At 38.4% G+C, this 17,907-nt stretch overlaps 2 protein-coding genes across 2 annotated transcripts; one reads left to right on the top strand and one right to left on the bottom strand.

Moving 5' to 3' along the window:
* Positions 1 to 2,841: 2,841 nt before the first annotated feature.
* Positions 2,842 to 9,165, top strand: ftr82 (finTRIM family, member 82). Its single transcript, XM_023267425.3, has 7 exons — positions 2,842 to 3,567; positions 4,942 to 5,037; positions 5,211 to 5,444; positions 6,635 to 6,794; positions 6,883 to 6,939; positions 7,165 to 7,230; positions 7,845 to 9,165. The coding sequence occupies exons 1-7, from the start codon at positions 2,977 to 2,979 to the stop codon at positions 8,363 to 8,365; spliced, it is 1,725 nt and encodes a 574-aa protein (XP_023123193.1). The 5' UTR covers positions 2,842 to 2,976; the 3' UTR covers positions 8,366 to 9,165.
* A 1,783-nt stretch (positions 9,166 to 10,948) lies between these two features.
* Positions 10,949 to 13,946, bottom strand: atp5l (ATP synthase, H+ transporting, mitochondrial F0 complex, subunit g). The gene is made up of 3 exons (XM_023267447.3): positions 13,785 to 13,946; positions 13,199 to 13,359; positions 10,949 to 11,151 (listed from the first exon to the last, which is right to left on the bottom strand). Exons 1-3 carry the CDS (start codon positions 13,834 to 13,836, stop codon positions 11,053 to 11,055), a joined length of 312 nt encoding a protein of 103 aa, XP_023123215.1. The 5' UTR covers positions 13,837 to 13,946; the 3' UTR covers positions 10,949 to 11,052.
* Positions 13,947 to 17,907: the final 3,961 nt, after the last annotated feature.

The raw sequence follows: 17,907 nt of genomic DNA, 5'->3' as shown, positions 1-17,907 counted from the left end.
TAACAAAGTCATATTCTTAAATAATTGTAAAATAACTTGTTTTTATGGAAAATAATCTGAAAGACTTTATAATTTCAAATAATCATTACTACCTTCAAAGGTCTTTGCAGTGCCGATATCAGTAATTTTACTAATTGGCAAGAAAGCTTTATTTCATAATTCAAATTTAACATAAAGAGTTCATATCAATTGTACCTACCATGCATGCCAATTAAATAATTCTTATTTTATTTGTAATTACAGCCATAAATACAACAAAAATGTGACTTATAGGAGAAAATGGCCAAGCTGAGTCAATTTACAGAGTTTCTGTCGCTTTGGCTCATATGGTTGCAAACTAACTTCATAACAGTAATATTTAACATAGTGCTAAAACAAGCCCTTCTACTGACGGTGATTCAACAACAAGTTGGGACATCTTATGTCTTGCAAACCTAACCTAATGGTCTCTTTGATCGTCTTTGAGCATCTAACCAGGAGATGGACTTTGTTTCCATAAAACAAAAATACATAATTTTTATTGCAAAGACAAAACTGTTGGCCTGCCTTAACCTTGTTGTGTGAGCTAGTGGACACAGTTATTCACAGTTTTTACCTCTTCTTCCGCAAAAACTTTTTTTTTATGATTCACTTTCATATAGTAGTTATAAAACAAAGGCACCAAACAAGATCAAATGAAGATTTGTCCAAACAGCTTATATGTGACAATCTCTGCTTGAAAGGGCGTGGCCCAAAACACAAACATGATTCCTTTCAGTTATTTTTTCAAAGACAAAGCCTCAGATCTGAGCTTATTTTGAGGTTTATAGTTTGGCTGTATAATTTTGCAAATTGCTTGTTATGTATTTTGTACCATAGTCCAGCATTTTAGAAAAAATAAATAGCAATAAACTGTGCACACACTCAAACTAACCATGCTATTTTGTAATTTGTATCAGCTCTGCATATTACTGCCATGCTACCTAAAAAATATGCCAACACTATGATGTAATTGGTCCACTTTTTATGACTTACTCATCATGTCTTAAACACTTTTAGTGATATTACTCAGACATTCAGGATATACCAGTTTTCACTCCTCTGCAGGCCGAGGGAGTTATTTTCCACTGATACACAGCTTTTTTGTTCATATTTGTCCCTCTATCTTTGAGCAACTACCACTGTCAACATTTTTGTTTGCTATAACATGTTTAAATATTCTGTCTTCCTGTTGTAATTTACTCAGTGAAGTGGATCCTTGTTTCCTTTAATCAAACAGCCATTTGTGTTCTGCTGCACTCGTGCTGCAGAAAACACACTTGATGAAGGCTGACCTTTTACCTTGAACTTGGACTGGGCTGTAGATGACTGTGAAGTTTCTGTTTCTAACAGACTTACAACAAGAAGGTTACTCTTTAACGAGGCACGTCTTGATATAGTGTCCTGTTTTCTAAACATTATCATGCACCATATTGGCTTTCTCAAAAAAATGGGCATATTTGAACAAATGTGTGATGCGTAACTTTCACGTTTCTCTTATATAAACCAGATCGAAAGCTTTGTCGGTTTGCAGTGGTGCTCTCCACTGTCAGGTAGTTAATCTGTAAGCACAGAGCGCTCCCTCTGCTCTGGAGGAAGGAAGGAAAACTGGCTTATCAGAAACCTGACCAAATATGGAGAGGTGAAACTACCTAGTGTATGAAGTAATGCAAGATATCAATTGAAGGTGGAGTCAGTGTATTTTATAAAAACTAAATGTACTTTTCTACGTGATTGTAGCTGAGCAAACTACATTACACACCTTGTATAACTTTTTTTTCAAACTGTTGTTTTTTTTAACATTAGGGAATTTCAAGGTAATCCTGAGCAGAAGACTTGAAAATATCATGAATGGGACATTAGTACTGGTGGAAACCAGTAGATTATGTCTAATTGAAATGCTAATGAGAGGCTATGATGTCAGCAGGCACTTCATGCTGCAGAGAGTCTGGGTCTCCTCAGGTCCTCAGCTAGTTTTAAATAACAATGCATGAGGTAACTATGAGAGGCGCATTTTATGGTGAGAAAAAATGCAACATAACTTCAGTGAAGAATGCACACAAATATGTAAAACATCCATGACAACACACCTGGAATGTTCTGTGTGCGTGCACCTTGCATGTGTGTGTTTCCGCTTGCTGTTCCAACCATAAGTATGGTCACGCTGCTGCACAAACAGATCTACAGTCACACAATGACTTGTAGAAGTGAACAGACTGGTCAGGCTGCTCACAGTGAAAATACTACAACTCTGAACCCCAGCTGATCTCAGACAAACCACCTCCAGCAAGTTTAACTTTTAAACAAAGTTTTTGTAATAAAACAACTAAAAAGGTGTTTGAAATTACACTGAAATTATGCTTGAGCTCACAGTGTCTCTGTGTTTGTTTATTGGGTGGTCCCTTGAATTCCTACGGTACCTTAGGCTGCATTTATGTTTGTCGGACTATAACCGGTTTAAGACAATGGCAATTCTGTCTGACAACAATAGGTGGAAATACAGCTGCTGGCAAGTGTGTGCGCAATACATCCACAGATGAGCCACATGAGAAATTCAAGAATAAAGGAAACTGTGGGGAAAATGGAAACATTTTCATGCACGTTAACTGTCACTGCTTTTGTTTTTCACATTTCATTCATTCTCTTTCTTACACGGTGTTCTCTCTCTTCTCTCCCGTCTGCCCGCCTTCTCCCTTTTTTTCTCTCTCTCTCCATCCTTGCTCAACCTGCTTATCTGAACTGGGCAGGGCTCGATATACTCACAGCACAGGGGGAGGGCCTTGTCTGCTTTCAATCAATAACCTCTGGAATTCAGAAATACAAGTAGGTCCTGTCTCTGGCAGGCTGTACCACACTCTTGAGGGCGGGCTCCCAGGCACACTCGACGAAATTTCTATCTGCTTCTGGTATTCTCTCTGTCTGTTTCTGCAGGTCTGACCGTGTTGTGAGTCCATCACAATGGCTGACCAAACCTCTTCAGACTACTTCAGCTGCTCCCTGTGTATGAACCTTCTGAGGGACCCTGTGGCTATACCATGTGGCCACAGCTTCTGTATGGACTGTATCAGTGGCTACTGGAATGAAGCTGACTACACAGGGATTTACATTTGTCCCCAGTGCAAGATCACATTCACCCAGAGGCCTGTACTGCGGCCCAACACCACCCTGAGCATGGTGGCTGAGAAGATCAAGAAGAGTGGTCTGAACCTCAACCTCAGCACCTCCCAGGGGAACATCTATGCCGGACCAAGTGACGTCCCATGTGACTTCTGCACTGGGAAGAAATTGAAGGCTGTCAAGTCCTGTCTGAACTGTCTGGCATCTTACTGCGAGAAACACTTGAAGCCGCATTATGAGTCAGCCACATTCAAAAGGCACAAGCTGGTGGATGAGTTAGGAAACCTGGACAGGAAGATCTGCCCGCAGCACCAGAAGTCCCTGGAGCTCTTCTGCCGGACAGACCAGATGTGTATCTGTGCTATCTGTACAGTCAGTGAACACAGGGGCCATGACATTGTCTCTGCTGAGGCAGAGAGGGGCGAGAAACAGGTAAGAAATCCTCCTGTATCTATGATGTCTACTTTTAACTTAGCAAGGGCACAGTAAATGTTACAAAAATTACTTTCAGCCAGCTTCTCAGTGAATCAGAGTCTAACTACTTACTTATCTTTAAGGTCAGAGTGATAAGCACTTTCATGAGAGAAACCACAAGTTGAAACTTTTCTTTGACACATCAGAAATTCTTTTGGAGTAGCTTGAGTTAAAGCAAACAGGGTGTTTTTCCCTACTCCTGGCCCTGCTCTACAGCTGGTGCTTGTACTTTGACCCATTTCACCAGCACTATCAGCTACCCTGGCAGGCATTCACCGCCGCCAAAACAAATTCTGCTCTCTGATTAGCTGTTCAGAGGCTGGGGGGCGTGCCTTATCGACGCTGAAAGCTGCTTTCCAGAGAATGTGGTGATCCAGCTGTGGGATAAATACACTGAAACTGCACATTTGTGTCTGCTGGGTTGGTTTCCCACCTGTGGGAGAGGGTCTGTAATGACACTAGAATGTCAGGGCGTGAAGCTTTTCATCACCTCGATTCGAGCACAAAGTTGTAACCACAGCAACACACATTCAAATGACTCACCACAAAACTTGCAGTAAAGCAGCAGATAAGACTGGCAATAGATACTGTGGTGTAAATCTGGTGCAGTTGTTCTGTGAGTAATTTAGGGTGCTTTTATAGCTGTGTGGAATATAGGTTAAAAGGGTTTCATAAGTCATGATGAAGTAATAATTTATCCTACTTTCTCTTTACAACATGGAGAGTCTGGTTTCTCTCATCCAAAGATTTACAACCTGAGTCTCACACATCTCCCTACATCTCCCGCTCTCCCTCTCCCTTCCCCCTCTCCTGTTGATTCCCCCCCTTCCGAGATTCTCCACATTCCTCAAGCTTATCTTGAAGAATGGGTTGGTGGGCTTGAGTAAAAGCTGAATTAGAAGCCTTCTATTCGGCATGTCAGCGCTGTGTGCACCTTGAAACATCTTTTTAAAAAGTCAGGCAGCAGTAGATTCACATTCCTGACATGACCAGAATTCCTCTACAGATTTTTCCCTCCTCTCCCCCTGAGATAAAAGCGGCCCGTATTAAGAAGATTCTTTGAGAGGGGTTTATTAAGCATGCCGAAGGGCCTCCCCAGATATTCCTTGATGAGAAAGAATGTTTGTACTGATCCAGCAAATATGAGGCTTTATAACTTGTAGAATAAAACAGCACAACACTAAACTGCATCTAAGAAATATGATTTAATGGAACTCTATGAGTGTAACACTGCCTGATAAAATAAAGGAAACCAGTAAGGCTATCAGCGTGGGAGTGCAAGCTTAGAAAAACAGTGAAATAGATGGCTGTTTAATACTCCTATTTCTGCAGAAACTCTTAGGAATCTCCCAAGCTGAGATTAGACAAAAATGCCAGGAAAGGGTGAAGGAGCTGGAAGAACTCAAGACTGCAGTGGATTCACTGAAGGTGAGGACTTTACGTTGATAATATATTGTGGTTTTTTGGAGGGGGGGGTTTACCAGTTAATTTTCACACAAAATAAAAATATTTCTGCCAGGATTATTTATTTTATTAAAAATCAAATGGAAGTTTCTTTAGTCTCTTGTGTAAAACACTAACATCCTGAGCGTTGTGTCCAGAACTCGGCCCAGAGAGCCATGGTGGAGAGCCAGAAGATGTTTGAGGACATGATTCGCTCCATTGAAAGGATGAGGTCAGAGGTCACTAAGCTGATCGGCATCAATGAGAAGGCTGCCTTCAACCAGGCCGAAGCTTTGATCGAGCGACTGGAACAAGAGATTGATGAACTGAAGAAGAAGGAGTCTGGGCTGAAGCAGCTGTACAGCACTGAGGACCACATCCACTTCTTGCAGGTAACATTTAGCTGCTATATTGTTTAATGATGAACTGTTGGTATCATCCAACAAATAAGGCAATGCATTGTCACAGTACTGCAAATTCAAAGTGTTATTGTCACAACTTCCTATGTTAAAGAGTCTCTCTGGTGAAAATCTAACTTTGTGTGTATGTTGTTAACATGTCATTTGTTGTTTGCTGGAGGACAAATCATGAGTGAAGTAAACAGTCATTGCATAGCTGGTGACTCAGAAACAGATTCAGACTTTCACAGTTACACATGTAACAAATCTAAGGAATAACTGAATTACTTCAATATTCCAACTTACTTTTAGTGACTTTCCAATGAAGACAGTACTGCCATGTGACCACTTATAAAGTGCATTAGATTGTTATTCTTTAAAAAAAAAAAAAAAAAAAGACCAAAATGTTATGTAATGCTCCACATAAAATGTCTTATTTTCCCTACATACCTCGGTTTAAGACCGGGGTCTTTATGGGGCAGCTCAACCAAATTTGGTGCATAAAGGATTTGAATGACTGAGTCCATAAGAACAAAAAATCAACATAATACCATTTCTTGATAAATGGTTTGCTAAATTAGCTGCCAGTTTATAACTTACCCATAACTAAAATCAATGCAGTCAAATAAAGTTGAAAGTTAGATATATTAATTCACTTCTTCTTCAGAATTAGTTTTAAACATGTATAGCTTAACTACTCCAATATTACAACTATCCATTGTGTAGTGTGGAGTAGTTCTACTGGTGTGTTCAAGCTGCAGCAAGTTGTAGAGGGAGGCAACAGTGTAGAGTTACATCTAAACCATTTCAAGACACACAGGCATTATTGTCATGGTAACAACCTCTAAATATGTAACATTGAGATATTAACACAGAGATGTTTTTTTTTGCAGCTTTATCAACAACCAAATAGAGAATTTAGTATCTAATACTGAACTATGTAGTGCTTGTGGCTTTTACTCAGATGTTTGTCCATATTCATGATTGCACCATTAAGAAATAAGCCCTTTGTAACAATTGGATGTTAGAAACATTTGCCGTATCTTTAATATTGTGACACAATAGCTCAATATTAGGAATATCACCAGCACTCTGGCTCAAGTTTTATTTGTCAGAATGAATTTAGTGAACAATATGTATCAATATTCATCCTCATCACCTTTCTTGCTGTTCTTTCCCATCAGAACTTCAATTACCTCTGCACCCCCACTGATGACGGCTTCATCCCCAGAGTGACAGTGAACCCTGACTTCTCCTTCGGGGCTGTCAGGAAAGCTGTGGCTGAGATTAAGGAACGCCTTGAGGAGTTTGGCAGAGAGGAGCTGCTTAAGATCTCCAAGTCAGGTCTGACCTTACCAGCAGAAACACAAAACTAACGCATGATGGGTAGAAAACTAAAAAATCTTAAATATGAATGTATTGTGCTTCACAGTGAATGAGGTCCCAGTCTACACCACAGAGAGTCGAACATTGGACAGGAGGAGCAGAGGTGAGAACTGTCATGTCATATAGCAATACAGCACTGTAGCAGGTTAATTATTATTTAGTCTGATAGTGTGGTCACCATAGATTGTTAGAGGCGAACCACAAAACGATTGCATCATGTATTTGTCATGTGGAAAATCTGTAAAACTACATCAACAAAAGAGTTAAAGGAATTTGTGTGGGTGTTTTCAGTTCACCTTGACTTGACACAGTGTTTGATCATGTGCAGGAAAAGAAATGACTGTGGACAACACTCCTCCTCCAGAGCCAAAGAGCAGAGCTGATTTTGTGAAATGTAAGTAACTGGTGTCTTTAAATGATGCATGTCATGTTTTGGAATTTAACCAAGTATGCTTACTAAATACCGAACTTGAGTACAATTTTGAGGTATTTGTACTTTACTAGAGTATTTCCATTTAATGCTACTTTCTTTTGTTGCTATTGGAAGGAATGTTTGATATTGTTTTTACCCCTCTACATTTCTGTGAAGGCTTTAGTCCATAGGCACTCTTCAGATTCAAATTATTTATACAAAATATAATTAATTTGATTTTCTGATGTATTAAGCTCCTCAGCAGGATAAAAATAAATTACAATTAGCTTTGCTTTTAGCAACTGCAGTTACAGTGATGCTCACACCTGAATGCATCCATTTAAATTATTTTTCAATTATATAATATAAATTATTAGAAAAACTAGTCATTCTTCATAATGAATACTTTGGATTACATACATTTCCCTACAAATACTTAATAATTCTAATCAGTTTAAATTTTAAATTGCAGGACTTTCCTATACTCTTGTGCTGCTACTTTCACTGAAGTTCTGACTAGCTTTCTTTCACCACTGCTGTAATTTAAATCAAACCCAATACAGAAAGCTAAGAAATGACTGATTTTTTGTCTGCAGACTTCTGCCAGCTGAAATTAGACCCCAGCACAGCCTACAAGGAGCTGTACATCTCTGAAAGCAGCAGAAAAGTAATTCGCACCAGAGACCTGCAGCCCTACGGAGACAACCCAGAGAGGTTTGACAGCTTCGCCCAGGTGCTGTGCAGGGAAGCACTGTCTGGAGGTCGCTTCTACTGGGAGATCGAATGGAGTGGAGAGTTCTCCATCGGAGTGGCCTACAGGAGCATCAGTCGGAAGGGCAAAGGTTCTCTGTGTCTGCTGGGCTACAACGACAAATCCTGGAGTCTCCTGTGTTCTGACACAGGTTACTCTGCCTGGCACAACCGGGTGGACAAAGCCATCAACGGCCCTCATTCCCCCAGGATAGGAGTGTACCTGGACCACACTGCAGGCGTGCTGGCGTTTTACAGCATAGGCAGCTCCATGACCCTCCTGCACAGGTTCGAGACCACATTTGTGGAGCCTCTCTATCCAGGCTTCGGAGTCGGAACTTCGGTCAAGATCTGCAACATCAAGTGAACACCCATATTTGAAAATGTTTTGAAATGTGTCTCATAATATACAGCTATGATTTGTAATATGTATTTTTAAACTGCACCAAACCACATTAATGAAGTTTCATTGCTTACTTGTGGAGAAATGTTCCTACCAAGTGTGTATATAATATTTTTTTTAACTCTACACATCACATTTTGTTGTCAAATCACATTTGAAAGACATTATTGAAACACATAATTTCTGCATAATTACACAATATAAAGAAAAGTGCTATCCCTTTCAGCATCTGATGGTATCTGCTGGATAATATTATAACATCTCAGCATGTCATAAATATCACTCTCAATGAGAATCTATATCTGTAACTGTTATATGTTTCCACAGATAATATATATTTTCAGATTCACCCTAAATGATGACATAACAGGCATTACATATTTTGCACGACAATGCCATTTTATTTCTAATTCTTTTACAATGTGCCATTACATTACGCTGCAGGCCAATAGTATTGCAGAATTGTTTTAAATATATTTTGCTCTTATAAAATGTATGAGTGATACAACAGTCGTCATTAACAAGTATTATTACAATTACAAAACAATAACAAGATCATTTGGTTGTCATTTCATGTGCTTTGATATTATCTGATCGCTGTCACATCAGTGTCTTTACAGTTGTTTTTTTCACTTGAACTAACCCTTATTTAATTTTGTGTAAGTTTACTTAGATAATGGAAAACCCGAGCATAATCCACAAAAGGCTTGTTTTGTAACAAAATTATTCATTTATGGTTCTAAATAAAGAACTAAATAAATGAACTGAGTTTTTGGTGTTTTTACACTCTTACAAAAAAAATTAAAAAAAATATTGTCATTACCATTATTATGTCTATTGGATTAGAAATGGTAGATCTGTGTGATATGGATTCATTACATATTAGTCCTGCTTTAAAGACCCCTCTTGTAAAAATCTAATATTTTACCTGCTTAACATGTCCATATGTCATTAATCCATAGAAGTTAACACCACGGCTGAGTATTCTCACCTCAAAAGTGAAGCACACTGATGACTAGTTTTTCTTAGCCACCCTGTTTTATAGAACATAATGATCTGGCTACACCTAGTCTGAGTCACTGGATGTAAGAGTCCTGCTTATCCCAACATTGTACTTCCAGTGAGTCAAATCGATGACAGTCTCGAAAACACAGACTCAGACTTTCTGGGTTTGAAAGGTGACAAACCTAGAAAACCAAACCTGTCAGGTTGCAGGGTGGGACTTCCTGTGTCATTATTCTTTAGAATCAGTTTCCAGTTCCAACATGTTTGGTTGAATAATTCCTTAAACATTCCATTGTGTAGTGCAGAGTAGTCGTACAGCGTTTGAGCAGAGTTGTAGGTGAGCTGGCGTGCTTGAGAGAAAGTGAAGGATAGGTGTGTGGGCAGAGGCAGGGATTTCATAGATTCACACATTCTAAAGGAGGCAATGGTGTAGTTACATCTAAGCTTCTTCAAGACAGGAAGGGATCATTTTCATACAAAAAATAAATATAAATTTAAATATGTAACACAGATGAGTCTTTAGCACTTTTATCAATGGCCAGAGAAGGACTTGATAAAAGGCAAAAGTAATATCTAAAGAGTTCCAAAAGTATTTGCATCAATGCCATGGAATATTTCACTTTAAACAAGTACTAAACTAGTAAATGAAGCATACCTTTTAATCATACATTTATGAATAACCAAACAATCTGCTCTCATATGAAAATGCAGTAGCAACACAGTAACCTAACTCTTTAACACCAGCTCCATCTACTGGTTGATTACTGGAACTGAACATTAACCCCATCTCCGTTTAAACGTCTCTGCTCTTTGTGTTCAAATCTAAAACTGGACAGCAATATAGTGTTCATCTACTCATCCTATACAATCTGTCCAAACAGTAGCTAAGAGCCATAAAACTGTGTGATTTCTATTTTTAAAAAGCAGCTGTTTATTTACATGCAAAAACTGAGATTGCTTTTACTGCACAAACTAAATGTATTAGGAGACACTAGTAGTCAGCAACTGCCATATACAGAGATAGCAGAGTACTTCGTGTCATATATCTCTGGGTTTTCTCGGACAAAATTGTGATTATATTTTTGACCGTCATACTAGCCTCTAAAATAAAACATCTGCCAGGAGATGGTTTGTAACAGACTTAGTTTGAGGGTCACATTTTAAAGTCTGTATTACACCTGACATTTTAATGTCATAGTGGGTAACACGGAAAATGTTACTAATAACAAAGATGATGCTGTTCTGACAATCTGTATGGACAATATCTAGTCCATAAAACTGAAGCTAAACGCATTAATTATGGGATGTATCAGTTGTTACTTTCACCTGTACTTCACTAACTCTGATCTGTCAAAATGTCCTCTGTGCAAAAGGTGTACTGTAGTGGATATGAATTATACCAAAAAAATAAAGCAAATAAACTGGTGTGAAGATTCTAATGTGCATTTCCTGTTTGAACTGCTTACTCCTACGTGACAAACAGGTGTATCTCCAGTCAACACGGAATCAAAATCTACAAAGAATACAATGAGTCAATAAACATTTTGTTAACAATAGATATCTGTTTATTGGTTCCCAGGATTCTCACAGGAGATTGAGTGCACAACACTCAAAAGGAAAAAAACAAAAAGAATGACAGTTGACATTTAGACATCATAGCCAATTATGCCTCCTTTGCCGATGCACTCTCCGATGTAGAACCACATGAGTACTTCAGTGGCCACCAGTCCATTCCTGAGAGCATCCTGTAAGGAAACAAAAAGACTGAGTTGGATTTGGTTTTGAAGAAAAGCATGCCGTATACATAAATTATAACAGTCGCTGTTTTTCTTGTAGATTGATTTAATTAAGTTTCTGTTTCAAACAGACTGACAATGAAAACTGATATTTTTTAGCATAAAATGATTAAAAAAATCACTGGGTCAGGCTTTGAAATCTGAATACATTTTATAATGTTCTGTGTGACAGTCAATTAGAAATTCAGGACATGTTTCGCAGATAAATTTACAACATGATTGAATTCTCTGTGTGAAGTAGGGGCCTGGGAATGGCATAATTAACACATTTCCTTTCCTTACAAACAGTCATTAATGGTAAAGCATCCCCTAAGTATTCACTGCAATAACTAATTGATTAGCCATCAACTATTATTAATCAATCAGCAGGAGCAATTTTTAAAAAGAAAATTTAAATTCTCTGATTATAGCTTAAAAGTGACTTCTGGATTCTTTAACTGTCAACAACAGTAAACTGAAAATCTTGGAGTTGCAGAGAAAACACTAAGCAACATTTTCACCATTTTGTTACATTTAGCAGGTCAAACAAATATTCTGTTGATAGAGGCGACAATGAAAATCTTTAATTGTAGCCAGACAACCAAAACAGTTTGTATTATGTAAAATCCCTTCTTTTAAACAAAATAAATAGCAAAACTCTCTAAGCACATAACTTTTGTAGTCATACTGCTGAGATTTAGGCTTCCTGGCCTATCCATAGCTTCATTCTTCAGTTTTCATTGACTAAAACCTAAAGTTGTTCTCACTGAGGTCTCTGAGAGAACAAGACATTCTTTCACAAAACATCCTTTTAATTTTTTTAAGTACATTTTTAATAAACATTTAAGTTCAGGAGCATGTACAACTCAATAAAAATAGTTTTGGTCAGCTAACTGCATAATGGTGAACAGTGTCCTCAAGTTATCCGAAATGTAATCTGCAGGGTTCTGTCAATGAATCCTCTACACAAAAGTCCTAAGAACCAAGTCGGACAGTTTAGATGTTTGGACTGTAATTTCTAATGATGTGACCACTTCAATTTAATGTTTACAAAAACAATGCTTTTCAACAAACATACAACAAGGTTGACATCACACTAGAGCTGCAAAAATATATTTTTTAAATTACTTGTCAAATATTACTTTAACCACAAAGTATTTTGATAGTTTGATAGTGGATTAATCGGTTAGAGTATTTTTTTTGGACACCAAAAAATTATTTGCTTGTTGCCATCTTTGTAAATGTGAATATTTTCTAGCTTTGTCCCTCTTTTCTAACAGCAGACTAAATACCTTTGGGTTGTGGACAAAACAAGACATCTGGGGACATCATCTTGTGGTTTGGAAAACACTAATTGATGCTTTTCATAATTTTCTGAAATTTTATAGACAAAATAAATAGTCTACTTAATAGGGGAAATAATTGACAGATTAATCAACAATAAAAAAAAATCATTATTTGCAGCCATACCAACCATACAATTTCTAAATTCATAGTTTATAACAATACACCGTGTATACCCACAAACTAGTCTAAATGTGACTATACAATCTGAAACAGTTGGTATCATACTGTGAATGTCCTTTTTAAATGTGTCAGAATAAGGAAATTCTCTCAGTAGGTAACTTTTGGACAAGACAAAAGCTAAAATACATTTTTATTTTGGCTGGTAAAACAAATAATTTACCCATCTACATTCAGTTTCAGGTATATGGTCGACCATTTAAAATCGGGAAAAAATATTTGGTCCATTAACTATATTTAAACAGTCTCCATTCATTATTTTTGTACCCTGCAGTTACTGCAACTGAGTTCTGTCTTTGAAACCAAACACACAAAAGTAGGGAGAACTTATCAACTCTCACTGACAGCTTATTTGCTTCGACTGACATTTTAAATTATGTAACATGTCACTATGGCCTCAATACACTTCACATATTCTGATATGTCATCTTTCCAAAAGTAAATGCTTTTCAACACATACACAACCATCACTGTCTGGCAGTAACACACGTACCTTCACTGTGGTTTGACCGAGACGTCCTGACTGGAGACCCTTGATGATGTTCGTGGCCCCCTCGATGGCCTTGGGGATCTCAGCAGGGGAAGGAGGGACAAGTTCAACACGGGCATAGTACCAGAAAGTTGCTAGTCGAGGTTTGGAGTAGGTGACAGCGGCTGGGAGAAACAGCAAATAAATACTGCCTTAAATTCACATCTCTGGGGTTACTTTCCTCTGCAGCAGCTAAATTCAGTTTTAAGCTGCACAACGTCTCTGCATGCTGGTATGTAGCATTAGCCTCTTAGCTGTGTGGCTAATGCTGAATGATTGTACTAAAACAAAAAAAACAACAACAACACAGAAATATCTGGGCTAACCAGTTACAAAAACTGTAAAATACGAAAACCAACTGCAAATACGAATGCAGTGTCTTTTAAATCAGATATCATTAGCTAGTGTTACATCTACTGCATTTAGTTTACGGCTCGGTCACAGAACCGCGGTCGGCCTGCTGGTGGCTTGTCGGTAAAGATTTTACCGCCTCCCCCAGTCTCCATTACTTGATACACATTTTAACTGACAACACGACAAATTAACTTACCGCCGATCAAGGTGGGTACTTTAGCGACCAGTTTCTGCACTGCCTGTGCCATTTTGAAGCGTTTGTCGATGCTAACTGTCCCCCGTTTCTGCTAGCCGATTGAATGTCACCTCCAGTAGAAGGACCCTGCAGCTGACCACACTACTGCCTGTACAGAAACAGCCTGTTGTTTTTCTTCTTCGTGGCTCAACAGCAGCCGATATCATCGGTGTCCCATTACTGCCATCTTCTGGATATAGACAATTCTTTCAGTAGCTGATCTGTCCCGTTGACCTCTGGAGGCTTGCTGGCGGTTTTTCTATATTTAACTGGGGAGGGTCTTAAGTAGCTTAATGCGGAGATGATTTTTTCTTGATATTTAGCTTTATTCATCTTTGTTATTTTAAATGCTATCTGCTTAATTCGAGAATTTTGATCTACATACGCATCTTGTAAGTCTAGTTTTTTTTAAGGATGTGGTTTTTGTACTTGGGGAATTTAAGCATTTGTATTCTAGGATTTTACCCATTTTATGTAAGCATAGAATATGATATACTAATATACCTTCTGTATGCCATTGAAAGTTGTGATTTGGTGGCATGGTGTTTTGCAATTCATGCATTCTTGTGTGTTTGTTGATTGGGTGCAGAGTTATAGCCATTTCTTATTTAAGATATCTTCTCTTTGTACCAATACTTTACAGGGAACTCACCTACATAGTCCCTCCACTTTTCATTTTACTCTTCCTAAGACAGACTTATAAAGTTGTTCACACAACCAAACACAAAACCTGAACCTCCTCCAGTCAACAGTATCATATAAGTATGACAAAGATCACATTACATGGAGAACTGAACACTTTGCCCTTGACCAGGAGGGAGGCGCCATCATTTGTGGTCCTACCCATGGTTTCTTCCATGTTATGCCGTTAAAAGAATTTCGTTGTGAGCAGTTCAGTGTGTTTAGTGTATGTTGGTGTTTGGTCCTAATGATCCCCAAACTGTTTCCTGGACACAAAAGTCAACTCAAACTCTTTGTTTACATGTTTCCTCATTGAATGTTGGAGGTGATCACTGATTTTCTTAACTTTTAAGACTGTAACTGTGGTGGTTATGAGGGTCGTCACAAATAAACTGTTCATGAAACATTTTAACAATTTGTGATAAATGCCTAAGTCTGCACAGTCTAAAATTCAGTACCTTTCAACCCCATCTTTCTCAACAAACTGTACAATTACTGTATGATATTAGGGTTTAATGAAGTGTTCTTAGAGTGTCATGCTTAAGAGAACATAATCTCCTGTGTGTTAATTTCACTAATTATTGTTACCAAGCAGTAAGACCAAGGTGAAAGTGCCATTATAGTTTTTCTTTATTAACAAAATGCTTACCATACACGGTAATAAAACAAAACAGGAAACTGCAGAATGTTGGCAGGTATATTTTTAACATGATTAACCATTTAAAAATGATAAATAGAACCATAACATTTTAATTAGACTGTCATTATTCCTCCAAAACTGGTGTTAAACTGATGTTGTTCCTTAGTTGTTTTTTTTTGTTTTGTTTTTGCCTCTTTTTATCCTTCTGAAAATGATAATCGATCACCTGGCATTATCATTACTCTGCTTTGATGGCTCTCCGCTCAGGTTAAGTGAAGCCAGTGTGGTAATACAGTGCACCCAGAAAGTATTCACAGCACTTCATTTTTTCCACATTTTTTATGTTACAGCCTTATTCCAAAATTGATTAAATCCATTTTTTCCTCAATATTCTACACACAACACCCCATAATGACAATTTGAAAAACATTTTTTGAAATTGTTACAAATTTATTAAAAATAAAAAACCTGAGAAATCATATGTACATAAGTATTCACAGCCTTTGCTGTGAAGCTCAAAATTGAGCTCAGGTGCATTCTGTTTCCACGGATCATCCTTGAGATGTTTCAGCAGCTTATTGAAGTCCACCTGTGGTAAATTCAGTTGACTGGACATGATTTGGAAAGGCACACACCTGTCTATATAAGGTCTCACAGTTGACAGTGCATGTCAAAGCACAAACCAAGCATGAAGACAAAGGAATTGTCTGTAGAACTCCGAGACAGGCTCGTCTCGAGGCACAAGGCTGGGGAAAGTTACAGGAAAAATTTCTGCTGCTTTGAAGGTTCCAATGAGCACAGTGGCCTCCATCATCCGTAAGTGAAAGAAGTTTGGAACCACCAGGACTCTTCCTAGAGCTGGCCGGCCATCTAAGCTGAGTGATGGAGGGGGAAGGGCCTTAGTCAGGGAGGTGACCAATAACCGATGGTCACTCTGTCAGAGCTCCAGTGTTCCTCTGTGGAGAGAGGAGAACCTTCCAGAAGGACAACCATCTCTGCAGCAATCCCCCAATCAGGCCTGTATGGTAGAGTGGCCAGATGGAAGCCACTCCTTAGTAAAAGGCACATGGCAGCCCACCTGGAGTTTGCCAAAAGGCACCTGAAGGACTCTCAGACCATGAGAAACAAAATTCTCTGGTCTGAGACAAAAATTTAACTCTTTGGAGTGAATGCCAGGCATTGCGTTTGGAGAAAACAAAGCACTGCTCATCACCAGGCCAATACCATCCCTACAGTGAAGCATGATGGTAGCAGCATCATGCTGTGGGGATGTTTTTCAGCAGCAGGAATTGTAAGACTATTCAGGATAGAGGGAAAGATGAATGCCGCAATGTACAGAGACATCCTGGATGAAAACCTGCTCCAGAGCACTCTTGACCTCAGTCTGGGGGACGGTTCATCTTTCAGCAGGACAATGACCCTAAGCACACAGCCAAGATATCAAAGGAGTGACTTCAGAACAACTTGGTAAATGTCCTTGTGTGGCCCAGCCAGAGCCCAGATCTGAATCCAATTGAACATCTCTGGAGAGATCTGAAAATGACTGTGCACCGATGCTTCCCATCCAACCTGATGGAGCTTGAGAGGTACTGCAAAGAGGAATGGGCGAAACTGGCCTAAGATAGGTGTGCCAAGCTTGTGGTGTCATATTCAAAACAACTTGAGGCTGTAATTGCTGCCAAAAGTGCATCAACAAAGTATTGAGCAAAGGCTGTGAATACTTATGTACATGTGATTTTTCATTGTTAATAAATTTGCAACAGTTTCAAAAGCTTTTTCCATGTTGTCATTATGGGGTGTTCTGTGTAGATTTTTTTTTTTTTTTTGGGGGGGGGGGGGGGGGGAATAAGGCTGGAATAAGGCTGTAACATAAATTGGAAAAAGTGAAGCACTGTGAATATTTTCCAGATGCACTATATATGAGACTGAAATAAATCCACTGACACTAAACATATAATCTTATTGTCTTTACCAAACTGCAAAATACATATTTAACTTTCTTGTAGTATATTTATACTCTTTAACTGTGTTTGTATAATGTATAGAAGTACTCTACACCTCTCAGCTTGGGTTGACATCCCTGTTACTGGCAGTGAACATCACACTTCAGTTCATCTTGGCAGTTAAATGGAAGACAAAAAGGAGAACACCTCAACTGTGTGGGATTACTTTAGGTTAAGCAATGACAATAGGTGCCAAATGTACATTTTGAAACTGTCCTGTAAGGAGAAATGTGGGAACATTTGGGTCAGTGACATTTGCCCACCAGAGCCCAAAAGGTAATGTCAGAGAGATCTGAGTTCTTTTGGAACAAAATACTTAGCAGTTGCTTTCTTTTTTTTCCTTTTTTATTTTTTGGTACCCTAATTTCCCTTTGTTAGGGAAAGACATGAATATATTAGAGTGCATTTTGGTGCTCATGCATCAGCAGTCACTTTGTTCAAATAGCTGCTCTTAACCCTAAGGGATGAACCATTTTGCACCTTTTAAATAGAAACCGCCTCAACCAATTTATTTAGCCAATTATGATTTAGTTATGGTACTGATTACTTAGAAATAGAAAATTGCAAACAAAAACAATGTTTATGAGTGCTGGGGCCCCAGGTAGTCGATCATTTCTTTCCCCACCACAACACATTGCTCACATTCAGTGTGTATTATATTTCGTAAACAAGCCACTGAATATGAATTGTTTCCTCACAGTGAACGAACTGAGACTGTTTTTAGCCACATGTTCTTTCATACTGAAGTTTTCACCACATT

This window comes from Amphiprion ocellaris, chromosome 14 (genome assembly GCF_022539595.1).
Source record: "Amphiprion ocellaris isolate individual 3 ecotype Okinawa chromosome 14, ASM2253959v1, whole genome shotgun sequence".
NCBI lineage: Eukaryota > Metazoa > Chordata > Actinopteri > Pomacentridae > Amphiprion > Amphiprion ocellaris.
This window is presented reverse-complemented; position numbering and strand designations above follow the sequence as displayed.

Coding starts and splice junctions, on each gene's coding strand:
- ftr82 (XM_023267425.3), top strand. CDS start 2,977: ATGGCTGACCAAACCTCTTCAGACTACTTCAGCTGCTCCCTGTGTATG. Junction 5,038..5,210: donor CTGCAGTGGATTCACTGAAG/GTGAGGACTTTA, acceptor CGTTGTGTCCAG/AACTCGGCCCAGAGAGCCAT. Junction 6,940..7,164: donor ATTGGACAGGAGGAGCAGAG/GTGAGAACTGTC, acceptor GATCATGTGCAG/GAAAAGAAATGACTGTGGAC.
- atp5l (XM_023267447.3), bottom strand. CDS start 13,836: ATGGCACAGGCAGTGCAGAAACTGGTCGCTAAAGTACCCACCTTGATC. Junction 13,360..13,784: donor AGTACCCACCTTGATCGGCG/GTAAGTTAATTT, acceptor TGTTTCTCCCAG/CCGCTGTCACCTACTCCAAA. Junction 11,152..13,198: donor TCGGTCAAACCACAGTGAAG/GTACGTGTGTTA, acceptor GTTTCCTTACAG/GATGCTCTCAGGAATGGACT.